This window comes from Entelurus aequoreus, linkage group LG05 (genome assembly GCF_033978785.1).
Source record: "Entelurus aequoreus isolate RoL-2023_Sb linkage group LG05, RoL_Eaeq_v1.1, whole genome shotgun sequence".
NCBI classification, from domain to species: Eukaryota; Metazoa; Chordata; class Actinopteri; order Syngnathiformes; family Syngnathidae; genus Entelurus; species Entelurus aequoreus.
Genome location: NC_084735.1, coordinates 26,213,524 through 26,228,349, shown reverse-complemented (window position 1 = coordinate 26,228,349; position 14,826 = coordinate 26,213,524). Strand labels below are relative to the sequence as shown.

At 37.0% G+C, this 14,826-nt stretch overlaps 1 protein-coding gene across 2 annotated transcripts in view; it reads right to left on the bottom strand.

Moving 5' to 3' along the window:
- arhgef1a (Rho guanine nucleotide exchange factor (GEF) 1a) overlaps window positions 1–14,826 on the bottom strand; it is a 57,551-nt gene that overhangs the window by 1,470 nt on the left and 41,255 nt on the right. Inside the window, exons 14-21 of one of the 2 annotated variants that reach the window (XM_062047520.1) lie at window positions 10,938–11,110; window positions 10,789–10,856; window positions 10,532–10,720; window positions 10,373–10,459; window positions 10,265–10,314; window positions 5,471–5,521; window positions 828–1,130; window positions 596–764 (exon numbers count right to left, since the gene is read on the bottom strand). In XM_062047520.1, the coding sequence (XP_061903504.1) occupies window positions 596–764; window positions 828–1,130; window positions 5,471–5,521; window positions 10,265–10,314; window positions 10,373–10,459; window positions 10,532–10,720; window positions 10,789–10,856; window positions 10,938–11,110 (1,090 nt within the window). The remainder of the gene's footprint in view (window positions 1–595; window positions 765–827; window positions 1,131–5,470; window positions 5,522–10,264; window positions 10,315–10,372; window positions 10,460–10,531; window positions 10,721–10,788; window positions 10,857–10,937; window positions 11,111–14,826) is intronic. The other variant, XM_062047522.1, reaches the window with a different exon arrangement.

The window sequence follows — 14,826 nt, the reverse complement described above, 5'->3', positions numbered from 1 at the left end:
TTACCAAAAACATATAACTTTGTCTTGAACTTGAAAAAATACAACATTTAATTTTTCACTAGAGAAGGGTTCGGTGAATGCGCATATAAAACTGGTGGGGTTCGGTACCTCCAACAAGGTTAAGAACCACTGCTCTAGAAAGAGGTTCCGCAGCCTCCGTAGCAGAACCTCCAGGTTCTGTAACAGCTTCTTCCCACAGGCCGTAAGACTCTTGAACGCATCATGGTAATCCCCTCAATTCCCCCCAAAAATGGATTAACTGGCTGGAATATAAAGACAATATAACATACATCCATAAACGTGGATGCACATGCATAAGTGCAATATATTTATCTGTACAGTAATCTATTTATTTATATCTGCACCTTATTGATTTTTTATCCTGCACTACCATGAGCTAATGCAACAAAATTTCGTTCTTATCTGTACTGTAAAGTTCAAATTTGAATGACAATAAAAAGGAAGTCTAAGTCTAAACCTAAGCCTAAATCTAAGTCTAGTCTAAGTCTTTTATTTAAATGTGTTTAAAATGTCTTTAAAAAGGCCAAATTCATTATGTTCTCGTATTGGCTGTCATTGTACGAAGGAGGGGTACCTGATAAAATGTCCAATATCTGACCTCGGGAGCTTTCGGAGGGCTCCTCATCATCATCATCATCCGACGTCATGTCCACCTCCACATCGCTTCCTCCCTGAGTAGCCTCTGATTGGTGGAGAGCTTCCTGGTTGCCCCAATGTGCACCGCTCAACTCTTCCGGTCTGGGCTGTAAACAATACAATTAAAGTGAACAAATGACGCTTTTAGAACGTTATTGTACTTTTCTTACCTGTGTGGTTACGTCCCCCTGATCCTGCGAGGAAGCCCCGCTAGACACTTTCATGTGTCGAACCTGCTTCTCCAGCTTGGCCCGGGCCCTCTCGCTGTCCTTGAAGCGGCTCTCGGTGTCCCGCAGCCTCAGCAGCTCCTCCTGCAGCAGGCTGTGCTGTCTCTGCAAGAGGGCCAGCTCCCCGATGGTCGACCCCGTGCCGGCTTCGCGGTTTTGGCGCCATGAGCCCGCCGAGGCCGGCGACGCCGCGTCCTCTTGTTGCAGCAGCAGCTCCAGGATAGAGTCTTGTTTGATGACGGCCGCCTGAAGGGGACAGGTATTATCTGTGTTTAATTAATGAATCAGCAGGAAGCGTGTGCTCTTATTGTGAAGACACGGTGATTATTATGTATTAGGAGGAGCTCTAAATTATGAATATAAATGTTATTATGTACTGTAATGTAATGCTCTACTTGTGAAGCCTTAGTCCACTCTTATTGTGAAGTTGTCTATAAGGCTCTTATTGTGAAAATACAGGCGCATATTGTGAGGACATTTTTGCTCATTATAAGATTATAAAATAACAACGTATTAAGAGGAGGTGGTTCTTACTAGAAAAATACATGTGTCATCATGTATTAGGAGGAAGTGGTTGTATTTTATTGTGACGATATAATAAATATTTTATTGTATCAGGAGTAAGTGTTAGCTCTAATTTCTAAGTACAGCTGTTTTGTGTTAGATGGGAGCGTTAACTCTTATTGTAAAAAATACATACATTTGTGCATTGTGAGGAAATGGTATTTGTTAATGAGAAAATGTATTAATTTCTGTGTACTAAGAGGACAGTAGTTGTATTTCAGTTTGTCAATACAATAATTGATTTAGGAAGAAGTGGTAGCTCTTATTGTGAAATACAGCGGTTTTCATTTATTTGATTCATTTTCAGTTATAATATATTTGTCATCATGTATTAGGAAAAAGTGGTTGTATTTTATTGTGACGATACAATGATTATTTCTAATGTAGTAGGACGATGTGAGAGCTCTTATTGTGAAAATACATACATTTTGTGTATTAGGAGGACTTGGTTGCATTTCAGTTTGCCAATACAATAATTAATTTAGGAAGAAGTCGTAGCTCTTATAGTGAAATACAGAGGTTTTCATTTATTTTATTCACATACAATAATAATATAATGTTTGTCATCATGTATTAGGGAAAAGAGGTTGTATTTTATTGTGAAAATAAAATTATTATTTTTTAGTGTACTGTAGAAGGACAAAGTGAGCGCTCTTATTGTGAAATACAGCTGTTTTCATTTATTGTATTCATTTTCAGTTATAATATATTTGTCATCATGTATTAGGAAAAAGTGGTTGTATTTTATTGTGACGATACAATGATTATTTCTAATGTAGTAGGACGATGTGAGAGCTCTTATTGTGAAAATACATACATTTTGTGTATTAGGAGGACTTGGTTGCATTTCAGTTTGCCAATACAATAATTAATTTAGGAAGAAGTCGTAGCTCTTATAGTGAAATACAGCGGTTTTCATTTATTTTATTCACATACAATAATAATATAATGTTTGTCATCATGTATTAGGGAAAAGAGGTTGTATTTTATTGTGAAAATAAAATTATTATTTTTTAGTGTACTGTAGAAGGACAAAGTGAGCGCTCTTATTGTGAAATACAGCTGTTTTCATTTATTTTATTCATTTTCAGTTATAATATATTTGTCATCATGTATTAGGAAAAAGTGGTTGTATTTTATTGTGACGATACAATGATTATTTCTAATGTAGTAGGACGATGTGAGAGCTCTTATTGTGAAAATACATACATTTTGTGTATTAGGAGGACTTGGTTGCTTTTCAGTTTGCCAATATAATAATTAATTTAGGAAGAAGTCGTAGCTCTTATAGTGAAATACAGAGGTTTTCATTTATTTTATTCATATACAATAATAATATAATGTTTGTCATCATGTATTAGGGAAAAGAGGTTGCATTTTATTGGGAAAATACAATTATTACTTTTTAATGTACTGTAGAAGGACAAAGTGAGCGCTCTTATTGTGAAATACAGCTGTTTTCATTTATTTTATTCATTTTCAGTTATAATATATTTGTCATTATGTATTAGGAAAAAGTGGTTGTATTTTATTGTGACGATACAATGATTATTTCTAATATAGTAGGACGATGTGAGAGCTCTTATTGTGAAAATACACACATTTCGTGTATTAGGAGGACTTGGTTGCATTTCAGGTTGCCAATACAATAATCATTTTAATGTATTAGGAAAAATGTTTATCTTTTATTGTGAAATACAGCAGTTTTAATGTATTAAATGGCAACATGTATTAGGACAAAGTGATAGCTTTTATTGAGAAAATACATTTGTCATCATGTATTAGGAAGAAGTGGTTATATGTTGTTCTGACGAAACAAAATTACTTTTCATTATATTAAGAGGAAGTGGCAGCTCTTATTGTGAAAATACATTAATTTTGTGTATTAGGAGGACTTTGTTGCATTTCAGTTTGCCAATACAATAATCATTTTAATGTATTAGGAAAAAATGGTACCTTTTATTGTGAAATACAGCTGTTTTCATGTATTAAATGGCAACGGTACAGTAACTGTGTATTAGGACAAAGTGATAGCTTTTATTGTGAAAATACATTTGTCATCAAGTATTAGGAAGAAGTGGTTATATGTTATTCTGACGAAACAAAATTACTTTTCATTATATTAGGAGGAAGTGGCAGCTCTTATTGTGAAAATACATTAATTTTGTGTATTAGGAGGACTTGGTTGCATTTCAGTTTGCCAATACAATAATCATTTTAATGTATTAGGAAAAAATGGTACCTTTTATTGTGAAATACAGCTGTTTTCATGTATTAAATGGCAACATTAACTGTGTATTAGGACAAAGTGATAGCTTTCATTGTGAAAATACATTTGTCATCATGTATTAGGAAGAAGTGGTTACATGTTCTTCTGACGAAACAAAATTACTTTTCATTATATTAAGAGGAAGTGGCAGCTCTTATTGTGAAAATACATTAATTTTGTGTATTTGGAGGACGTGGTTTTATTTTAGCTTGACTATACAGTAATCAGTTTAATGTATTAGGAAGAAATGGAGGGTCTTATTGTGAAAAACAGCTGTTTTTAATTTATTAAATGGCAGGGTTAGTGCTTATTGTAAGAATACAGTAACTGTGTATTTAGAGGAAGTAGTAGGTTTTATTGTTAAAATACATTTGTCATCATTTATTAATCCCCTTCTTTTTACCAATTATTGAACATTCTTCACACATCGTCTACATGTTGACACTTACCATAAAATATATCAGGACCCAATACATTATGAAAATGTAATTTTACAATAAGAGCTACCACTTCTCCAATACATAAAAAAATAGTTGTGACGTCACAATGAAATACCACTTCTTTCTCTCCTCATACATACATGCATTTTCACAATAAACACAGTGGTAGCTCTTATTGTGAAAACACATTTGTCATCACGTATTAGGAGGAAGTGGTTGTATTTTACTGCGATGATACAATAATTATGTTATTGTATTAGGAGGAGTAAGTGGTAGCTCTTATTGTGAAATACAGCTGTTGTCATCTAATCGATGGGAGCATAAGCTTTTATTGTGAAAATACATTATTTCTATGTATTAGGAGTAAGTGTTAACTCTTACTGTGAACATTTACAATGTTTGTGTATTAAGAAAAAGTGGTTGTATTTCATTGTGCCAATACAAAAATATTTCTTATGTAGCAGCTCTTATTGTGAAAATACATACATTTTGTTGTATTAGGAGGAAGTGGTAACTCTTATTGGGAAAATATACACATTTTTGTGTATTAAGAGGAAGTGGTTTTATTTTAGTTTGACCATACAATAATCATTTTAATGTATTAGGAGGAATTAGTAGCTCTTATTGTGAAATACAGTTGTTTTCATTCCCTAATTGGCAGCGTTACAGTAGCTCTTAATGTGAAGATGCAGTCATTGTGTATCAGGAGGAAGTAGTACAAGCTCTTATTGTGAAACACAGCAGTTTTCAATTATTACATGGAAGTGTTAGTGCCTATTATACAGTAATAAAGTAATTGTGGATTGAGAGGAATGTGGTAGATTTTATTGTTGAAATACATTTGCCATCAGGTATTGAGCCCCTTCCTTTTTATCAATTATTGATCATACTTCACAAATATCTTTTACATGTAGACACCTAATGTAAAATATATTTGCCAACATGTATTTGGACCTGAGACATGATAACATATTCAGTGTATTTTCACAATAAGAGCTGCCACTTCCCCGATATATTAAACAATATTATTTTATCATCAAAATAAATAAAAAAATACAACCACTTCTTCCTAATATTGTCACAATAAGCTCCTATTGTGAAATAACATTTGTCATTGGGAGGAAGTGGTTGTATTTTATTTTGAAGTCACAATGTATTAGGAGGATGTTGTTGCTTATATTGTAAAAATATATAGTTTTTTGTATTTGAAGGTATGATAGAGAATTATGGACTATTTAATGATATAAAATGTTGTCAAATTTTAGGGTATTTGAGTATATATACTGCATGTTATTGTGAAGTGTTGTACTTACTTGGAGTGCATGGAGATAAACACTGAGATTCATCAGCCTCTGACAGATCTCCTGTCAAACACAAGTAGCATAGACATTGTAATAATTGGTTTGTAGTCATAAATTAGGGTTGGGGAAAAAAAACAAATATTATTTTTTTTATCAATTGTGGATCCATATATTTTAAAGTTGGCAATATCGATTTTACAGAGCATCACATGGGTTCCCCCACCCACTCCCTGGTAGCAGCAGTATCATACTATGCCAATGTTAGCTTCCAACAACAAGCCTGAAAGGGCAAAACAAAAGAAACGTGAGGGACTTACTAGCATTACCGCAGATTCAGTAACATTTGTTAGCATAAATATAAAATAAAAATGTAAAAGCGGCTCGTTCAGGTGCTAAAACCACCCCACCTTAGGATCACGAAACGTAAACATCTGACCAAAACTGGTGTGTTTATTGATTATATTTGTAACTGAGTTAACCGCTTACTTTGAAGAAATGACGGCTGCCGCAACTCGGCAGGTACTTTTTTTATTTTTTATAATTTTTTAAAATGTTATAAACCCTTATTTATAAATTGCAACATTTACAAACATTTGAGAAATAATAATAATCAAAATAAGTACAAAAACAGTACAAAACAGCGCCGGGGGGTTGTAAACGCAATAAAGTAACTAAAATAGAATGCAAAAAATATATATATAACAAAGTGCAAAGCCATAGGCTCACACGAGTTCAGTAAATAATTTAAATTTGGAACACAGCATCATCGTTTTCACAGCTTTTTGGTTGTTAGAGGTAGAGAGTGTTTTAACGTAGAGTTCTAATTCTTTTTTAAAGGCACAAAAAATAGGTTGGGTATTGAGAAACTTACATTTTATGAATATAAAACTTAGCGAATAGTATAATGAGGTTGCAAAGGTAAAATTCCTTTTAATTTTTTTTTCATACAGTGTAAATCCAAATAGAACTCGACAGGTACTTCTGGTTACTTCAATCCCCGCACTGACGTCAAGTGCCTTGAAAAAAACAAGAGCACACTTATGGCCTTCACAATAAAATCCCAGGGTGTTACATCCTGTCTAACCGTGCTAAGCAAATTAAGCTCTTAGAAAAATAGCATAGAACACTATTATTATTGTTATTATTATTATTAGGCACCCAAATAAATACTTTAATGCTATTTGCAGTTCACGAAAACTTTCATTGCAATTCCTTTCTTATTTCAAAATTACACTTTTGAGACGGTTTTATTTACAGTTCAAGTTTAAATTGCCCAATTTCCAAGTCAGCACTGAAAACATGTTTATTGCAAAGAAAGAACAAAAAAAGCACATTTACATTTTGAAACAGAGTTGAGACATAAACTTTTTAAAACGCAGTTCGAATGGATCTAGAAAATTGGCCATGATATCAAGCCCCAGTCATGATTATCAAACATTTTTATTGCAAATTGTGACCATATTGTAGATCAGGGGTGTCAAACTCGATTTCATCGAGGGACACATTGCAGTTATGGCTGCCCTCAGAGGGCTTTCTGTTACAGTCAATAATATATTAATTCAAATTCATAATGATTCGCCTCATTATTAGACATTTGCTGAAGCATTTGATTATTGTTTTTTTTCTCGAGTAATGTAAAAAAAAAATCTGTGGAAAATTCTGAAAACTGCCCGTTTTATTTTTTTTACTATGAAATGATTGAATTTTTTTTTTTTTTTTTTTTTTTTTTACAGCACATTACTGTAAATGCAAACTTAGTACCACTACGGTAAAATATATGGTTGTTGTTTTTACAGCATGTTACTGTAAATGCAAAAACGGTACCACTGTTTTTTTTTACAGCAAAATCCATGGTTGTTTTTACAGAATATTACTGTAAATGAACAATCGGTATTAGAGTTTTTTAAGGTACAATTTTTAGTTTTTGTTTTTACAGCATGTTACTGTAAATGCAAAAATGGTACCACTGTTTTTTTTACAGAAAAATCTATGGTTGTTTCACAGAATATTACTTTAAATGCAAAAACAGTACCAGACTTTTTTAAGGTAAAACTTATAGTTTTTGTTTTTACAGCATGTTACTGTAAACGTCACGGCCCAGGTGCATTCCTCTGTGCGCTGCGCTGAACGCACCTCCAAGTGCGCTCCTGCGCGCGACACTCCTGCTGCAGCCAGCGGCTACGAGCAATCAGCAATCTGCACACCTGTCGCTGATGAGCTCCCTGGGCTTTTTAAGCCAGTGCAAACCTGCGTTCCGGGCCAGAACGTAGCGACCAGTTACAGTACAGTAAGCCGACAAACTCTAGCTCTATGCACACTTTCGCTCTCTGTGTGTTTCTCCCCCTCCGTGTTCATTTGTCTCGTGTCCCTTGTCGTCATCGAGCAGCACTCCTCCATTCCCGCGTCACAAGCTGTGTGTCTCGTCTCCCCGTATTCCCTCTGGTTCCCTGGCTGCCTCTTGGATCTCGACCTCCCGCCTGGACACGGACTTTGACGCCTCGCTCCTGCCCTTGACCTCACGCATGCTCACAAACCTCCGAACTTATCTTGCCCCCTTGGACTTCCGCACCTCGCTCAACACTACCGGTAACACTCAACATCTAATCACTACGGATAGTCTCACACCACACACATTTCGATTAGTTTTTCACACTTCATAATATTGTATATATAATAAATAGAGCTAAACTACGTCCCTGCATTCTGTTCCGTCTTCTTCCCCTTGAACCGTAACAGTAAATGTAAAAACGGTACCACTGTTTTTTTTACAGCAAAATGTATGGTTGTTTTACAGAATATTACTGTAAATGCAAAATCGGTACTAAAGGTTTTTTATGGAAATATTTATAGTTTTTGTTTTTACAGCATGTAAAAATGCAAAAAAGGTACCACTGTTTTTTTACAGCAAAATATATGGTTGTTTTACAGAATATTACTGTAAATGTAAAAACGTTACCATTGGGGTTTTTTTTACAGCAAAATCTATGGTTGTTTTTACAGAATATTACTGTAAATGCAAAATCGGTACCGGAGTTTAATGTAAAATGTATAGTTTTTGTTTTTACCTTATGTCACTGTAAATGCAAAAACTGTACCAATGGTTTTTTTACAGCAAAATCTATGGTTGTTTTACAGAATGTTACTGTAAATGCAAAAACGGTACCAACGTTTTTTTTTAACTGAAACATATATGGTTGTTTTTACTAAATATTACTGTAAATGCAAAATCGATACCACAGTTTTTAAGGTAGAATGTATAGTTTTTAGTTTTTTCAGCATAATACTGTAAATGCAAAAACTTGATGAACAACTTTTTCTGAAATATTTAAATTGTTATTATTATTTTAAGAAAAAGTAGAATGTATAATAACGTTTAAAATATAAAGAATGCAATTTCATGCAATACATGTATATTATTTTCTGTCAAAATGCAAAGAATGACTAGATATAGTAAGAAAAGATAAAGTATGTTATTAACGCATGTTACTTTGAGGTAGGGTTGTCTCGATACCAATATTTTGGTACCGGTACCAAAATGTATTTCGATACTTTTCTAACTAAAGGGGACCACACAAAATGGCATTATTGGCTTTTTTTAAACAAAAAATCTTAGGGTACATTAAACATATGTATCTTATTGTAATTTTGTGCTTAAATAAAATAGGGAACATACAAGACAACTTGTCTTTTAGTAGTAAGTAAACAAACAAAGGCTCCTAATTTGTCTGCTGATGTATGCAGTTACATATTGTGTCATTTCTATTCTATTATTTTGTCAAAATTACGAGGGACAAGCAGTAATATTTGATTATTAATCTACTTGTTCATTTACTGTTACTATCTGGTTATTTTCTGTTTCAACATGTTCTATCTACACTTCTGTTAAAATGTAATAATCACTTATTCTTCTGTTGTTTGCATACTTTACATTAGTTTTGGATGATACCACAAATTTAGGTAGAATCCGATACCAAGTAGTTACAGGGTCATACATTGGTCATAATTTAAGTTCTCATGTGTCCAGGGACATATTTTCTGAGTTTATGAATATAATATGAATTTAAAAAAAAAAAGAAATAAGATTTTGTGACGATAAAAAATATTGATGTAATCATAGTAGTATCAACTAGATACGCTCCTGTACTTGGTATCATTACAGTGGATGTCAGGTGTAGATCCACCCACGGCATTTGTTTACATTGTGACGCCAGTGAGCTATTGTATCCTCCTACGGTGTGTAGTGAAGCATGTTTAGCTATTCCTCGTCCTGCAGGGATGATACTTGAATGAAACATACTTTATTTGTCGCCATTTAGGCGAGGATTAGTGATTTTCTGTAGAAGAAGCTAAAACGCTGCCAATTGCAGATGGACATTAGCCGGTAGCTCGCTAGCCATGTTTTAAAGCACCTCTTCCTGAGGGCGTTTCAGTGTTATAGCTTCACTTTTATCTTTTGTTTTTAAGCCAAAATACGTCCATTCTCCCTTTTCTGTCTAAACACTGTGTCTGCTTGTAAGTACTCTGTGATTGTGCGCTACCGAACATGCTCCTCTGCTCGTAAAAACAGCAATGTCACGACGTGACGACGACGCGCCGTCATGCCCGTAACAAAAAAAAAATATGGCGAACCGGTACTTTTCAAACAGAGTATAGTACCGTTTTTGATTCATTAGTACTGCGATACTATACTAGTACCGTACATTTCTATTTCGAGGCTTTCGCGGGCCATAGAAAATAATGTGGCGGGCTAAATCTGGCTCCCGGGCCTTGAGTTTGACACTGTTGTTGTAGATTGTGAGCACTCACCCTTGCAGCAGGGAACTCATGCGCTCCATTGACAACAAAATCCTGCTCACCTGCAGAGAGAAAAATGCTCACTGAGTTTTCTGGTCCTGGAAGTGTGTAAAAACTCACTGGTTTCCGTCAGTTCATGGTGGTTGTGATGGCACAGCAGAGGGACGTCCACGCTGGAACCCAGTAGAAGCTCGCTTAGTCGGTCCACTATGAAGACAGAGATTAATTTGCACCATCGCTAGTGATGGGAATTCTCCATCTTGTGTGGAAAAACATTACCTTCGGCCGTGGAATCCAGGAGAAACTTCTCTGCCCGCGGGGCCTGCGGTGTGTCTGCACGGAACAAGTACCGCGTGATGGGGGGCTCTAGGTCCTCCTGGTAACTTGTCACCTGGGCCAGCTCGCAGAAGAGAGTCACCCTCTCCTGCAGGAGCTCCAACATCTCCCGGTCCTTCTGATGGAGGTCAGCTGCCATTGGGGCCCATCAACCAAGCAGTCAAAATCAACACATTTTTGTGGTTATTTTTTTGTCTAACCTTTCAGTCTCCTCAGATGGGCCTTGTGCTCGGTCTCTATAAGCGGGAACTCCTCCCGAGACGGACACCTGACCACCACCATCACATAAATAAGTATAAATGAACAAAGTGAGGGTAAAAACATCTTGTGTTGTGCTCTATTCCCCCACTTGCTGACAGTGCGCTGGATTTGCCGTATCCACAGGTTCTTGTTGTCTTTGGAGGTAGCGTGGACCTCGTACATCTCCGGAGGGGACGAATCGCTAATGAGGAACATGCCTCGCTCTTGGTTGGCTATGTCCCTCACGATGAGGTTCTGCAGGGAAAGCACGGGAGGCTTGTCCTGGAGGTGGTGTCAGAAGGTGGGTAAAACAAGTTGTATGGTACAGTTTGTTGCTTAACATGATCTGTCAGAGGTCTTCAACTGGGGGTCTGCAATCTCCAAGGGATCTGCTGAGGTACTTGCACGAGGGTCGAGTTAGTCATACTAATGCTGATGCTGACACTTGGAATTGTCACTGAATAATTCAATTCTTTATCACAATTACAATCAGGCAAAAACACAGGACGGCGGTGTAAGATAGGCTGACCATATTCTGAAATCCCAAAAAGAGGACACATATATGCGTGCCAAGGCCGGGACAAGGTAAAACTTTGCCAATGATACTCGAACTTGCTTTATAAATAATATATTTATTTAAATAAAGCATTTTTTCTCCTCTGTTGACAGCAGTGTTGGCGCTAGGAATTTTCAAAATGGGGTCCCACAGTAAATTTTTGGGGTCCCACTTTTTTGCAAGCGTTTTGAAAAAAAATTATAATCGTATGCATTATCCTGTTATATCTCACATTCTATTTTGTGTTTTGGAAAAAGGTTGTCATAAACGTTACTTAATTCATTAAAAAAAAAAGAAAAAAAGAAAACAAATTTGTATACATATGTATTCAGTTATAAACATTCATTCACTTTCTTCTTTCCTTCATGGATCTAAACTTTACCGCTGCTGGTAGTTTTTTTCTATGTTTTTATTGAATAAGTTGTAGGTGTATTTATTTCAGTATAAAAGTGTAAAAAGTGTTTTGCTTGGGTCATGAAATGATGATAATGGTGTGCCAGGGAATACATACATTTTATATTTAACGCTTAAATCTCTGGAGTCTACATCGACTTCAGATCTATCCCTCATTTCAAAATGTTATAGTTTTTTTTATGTTGTTTTTTTGTTTGTTTGTTTTCCGCCCTTTTTTGTCAAACAAAACTATGTTTTTTTATGGCAAACACACAAAATATGCAAAATCTTCCACCAAAAATATTTTTCAAAGTGGAATATTTGATGTGAAGTAATCGGAACCTTGGATAGGTCAATAATTCATAATAACATTGATTTTGATTCAATATTATGTTTTGAGCAATGACAGTTTGAAAGAAAAAAAAACAGATTTGTTTTATTAGTCAACATTGCAACTTTTCCTAAATTACATTTCACCTTTAAGATTTTTTATTTCACTTTTGTTATGTATTTGTTTATTTCAATAGTATTTTTAGAATGTGACGTGGGCCTTTAAAACATTAGCTGTGGGCCACAAATGGCCTCCGGGGCCCACTTTTGACACCCCTGCTATAGATAATAAAAAATTAAATGTGATAAATCTATGGATAAAAAGCAGAGCCTGGCGACGCATGAGCGTTTATCCTAACTCTCTCGCTCTCTCTGTCTCTGCCCCTCCCTCACGAATGCTGCTGCGTGCGCACACCTTCACAATTTGTTTTGTTTTCAACCCCTTCTTAACCCTGAACGTACATTGAAAATACACGCAACGCTAACTCAAAAGGCGGGACATTTGAGGCATTTAAGAAACTCCGCCCTGACAGCCCCGCAAAAGAGGACATGTCCGGGGAAAAGAGGACGTATGGTCAGTCTATGTAAGAATACCAACTAGAAAATTTTGATGGGCCTGCTTTCTGTGCCCTGAACCTCTAACCGGGGTCGAAGTTGGCATACGTCTAAGATGGCGTCAAGTATCCAAATCCATGATTTTTAGGTTTAAACATACAAAATTAGCAAAAAAAACTAGCATAAAACATTTGCATGCTAACGTTGCCATGCTAACATAGAGACGATGGCATAGTAACAAGATGGTGGAGAGTATCCAAATACTTGCTTGACAGCACAGAGTGTCAAAAACCATAATTTTTACGTTTAAACTCACAAAACTAGTTAAAAAGCTAGCATAAACGTTAGCATGGTAACATAATCATGCTGATATCAGAGACCTTAGCATATTTACAAGAAGGTGCCAAGTTTTATATAAATGGCGCTTGACAGCGTCATACTTGCCAACCCTCCCGATTTTTCCGTGACAGTCCTGAATTTCAGGGCAACCATTCTCCTGAATGTCTGCCGATTTTCACCCGGACAACAATATTAAGGGTGTGCTGTGATGGCACTGCCTTTAGCGCCCTCTACAACCTGTACAAACAGCGTGCCAGCCCAGTCACATGTTGTATTTGGCTTCTGTACACACGTAAGTGACTGCAAGACATACTTGATCAAGAGCCACACAGGTCACACTGAGGGTGACCGTATAAACAAGTTTAACACTGTTACAAATATGCGCCACACTGTGAAGCCACACCAAACAAGAATGACAAACAAATTTCGGGGAGAACATCCGCACCGTAACACAACATAAACACAACAGAACAAATACCCAGAATCCCACGCAGCCCTAACTCTTCTGGGCTACAATATACACCCCCGCTATCACCAAACCCCGGAATCAATAAAGTACTATCTATCCATCTATCGATTATGACTTTTCAGCCCATAATTTTGACTTTTAAAAAAAAATAATTATCCATCCATTTTCTACCGTTTGTCCCTCTCGGGGGCCCTATCCCAAGGCGGGGTACACCCTGGACAAGTCGCCAGCTCATCAAAGGGCCAACACAGATAGACAGACAACATTCACACTCACATTCACACACTAGGGCCAATTTAGTGTTGCCAATCAACCTATCCCCAGGTGCATGTCTTTGGAGGTGGGGGGAAGCTGGAGTACTTAGATCAGGGGTCTCAGACACGCGCCCCGCGGGCCAATTGCGGCCCGCGAGACGTTATTTTGCGGCCCGCACCTTAATATGAAAATTTAATGTTAATGCGGCCCGCGAGTTTTATATAAATGCCGCTTGACAGCGTCATACTTGCCAACCCTCCCGATTTTTCCGTGACAGTCCTGAATTTCAGGGCAACCATTCTCCTGAATGTCTGCCGATTTTCACCCGGACAACAATATTAAGGGTGTGCTGTGATGGCACTGCCTTTAGCGCCCTCTACAACCTGTACAAACAGCGTGCCAGCCCAGTCACATGTTGTATTTGGCTTCTGTACACACGTAAGTGACTGCAAGACATACTTGATCAAGAGCCACACAGGTCACACTGAGGGTGACCGTATAAACAAGTTTAACACTGTTACAAATATGCGCCACACTGTGAAGCCACACCAAACAAGAATGACAAACAAATTTCGGGAGAACATCCGCACCGTAACACAACATAAACACAACAGAACAAATACCCAGAATCCCACGCAGCCCTAACTCTTCTGGGCTACAATATACACCCCCGCTATCACCAAACCCCGCCCCCCCCAACACTCCCCCCCCCCTCCTCCGTGCGTCGGTTGAGGTGGGCGGGTGTATATTGTAGTCTGCAAGGTGTTCTGGGTATTTGTTCTGTTGTGTTTATGTTGTCTTACGGTGCGGACGTTCTCCCGAAATGTGTTTGTCATTCTTGTTTGGTGCGGGTTCACAGTGTGGCGCATATTTGTAACAGTGATAAAGTTGTTTATACGGCTACCCTCAGTGTGACCTGTGTGGCTGTTGATCAAGTATGTCTTGCAGTCGCTTACGTGTGTCTGCAGAAGCCTCATACAACATGTGACTGGGCTGGCACGCTGAATGTATGGTGAACAAGCGGACGCGACGACAGGTTGTAGAGGATGTTAAAGGCAGTGCTATCACGGCACGTCCTTAATATTGTTGTCCGGGTGAAAA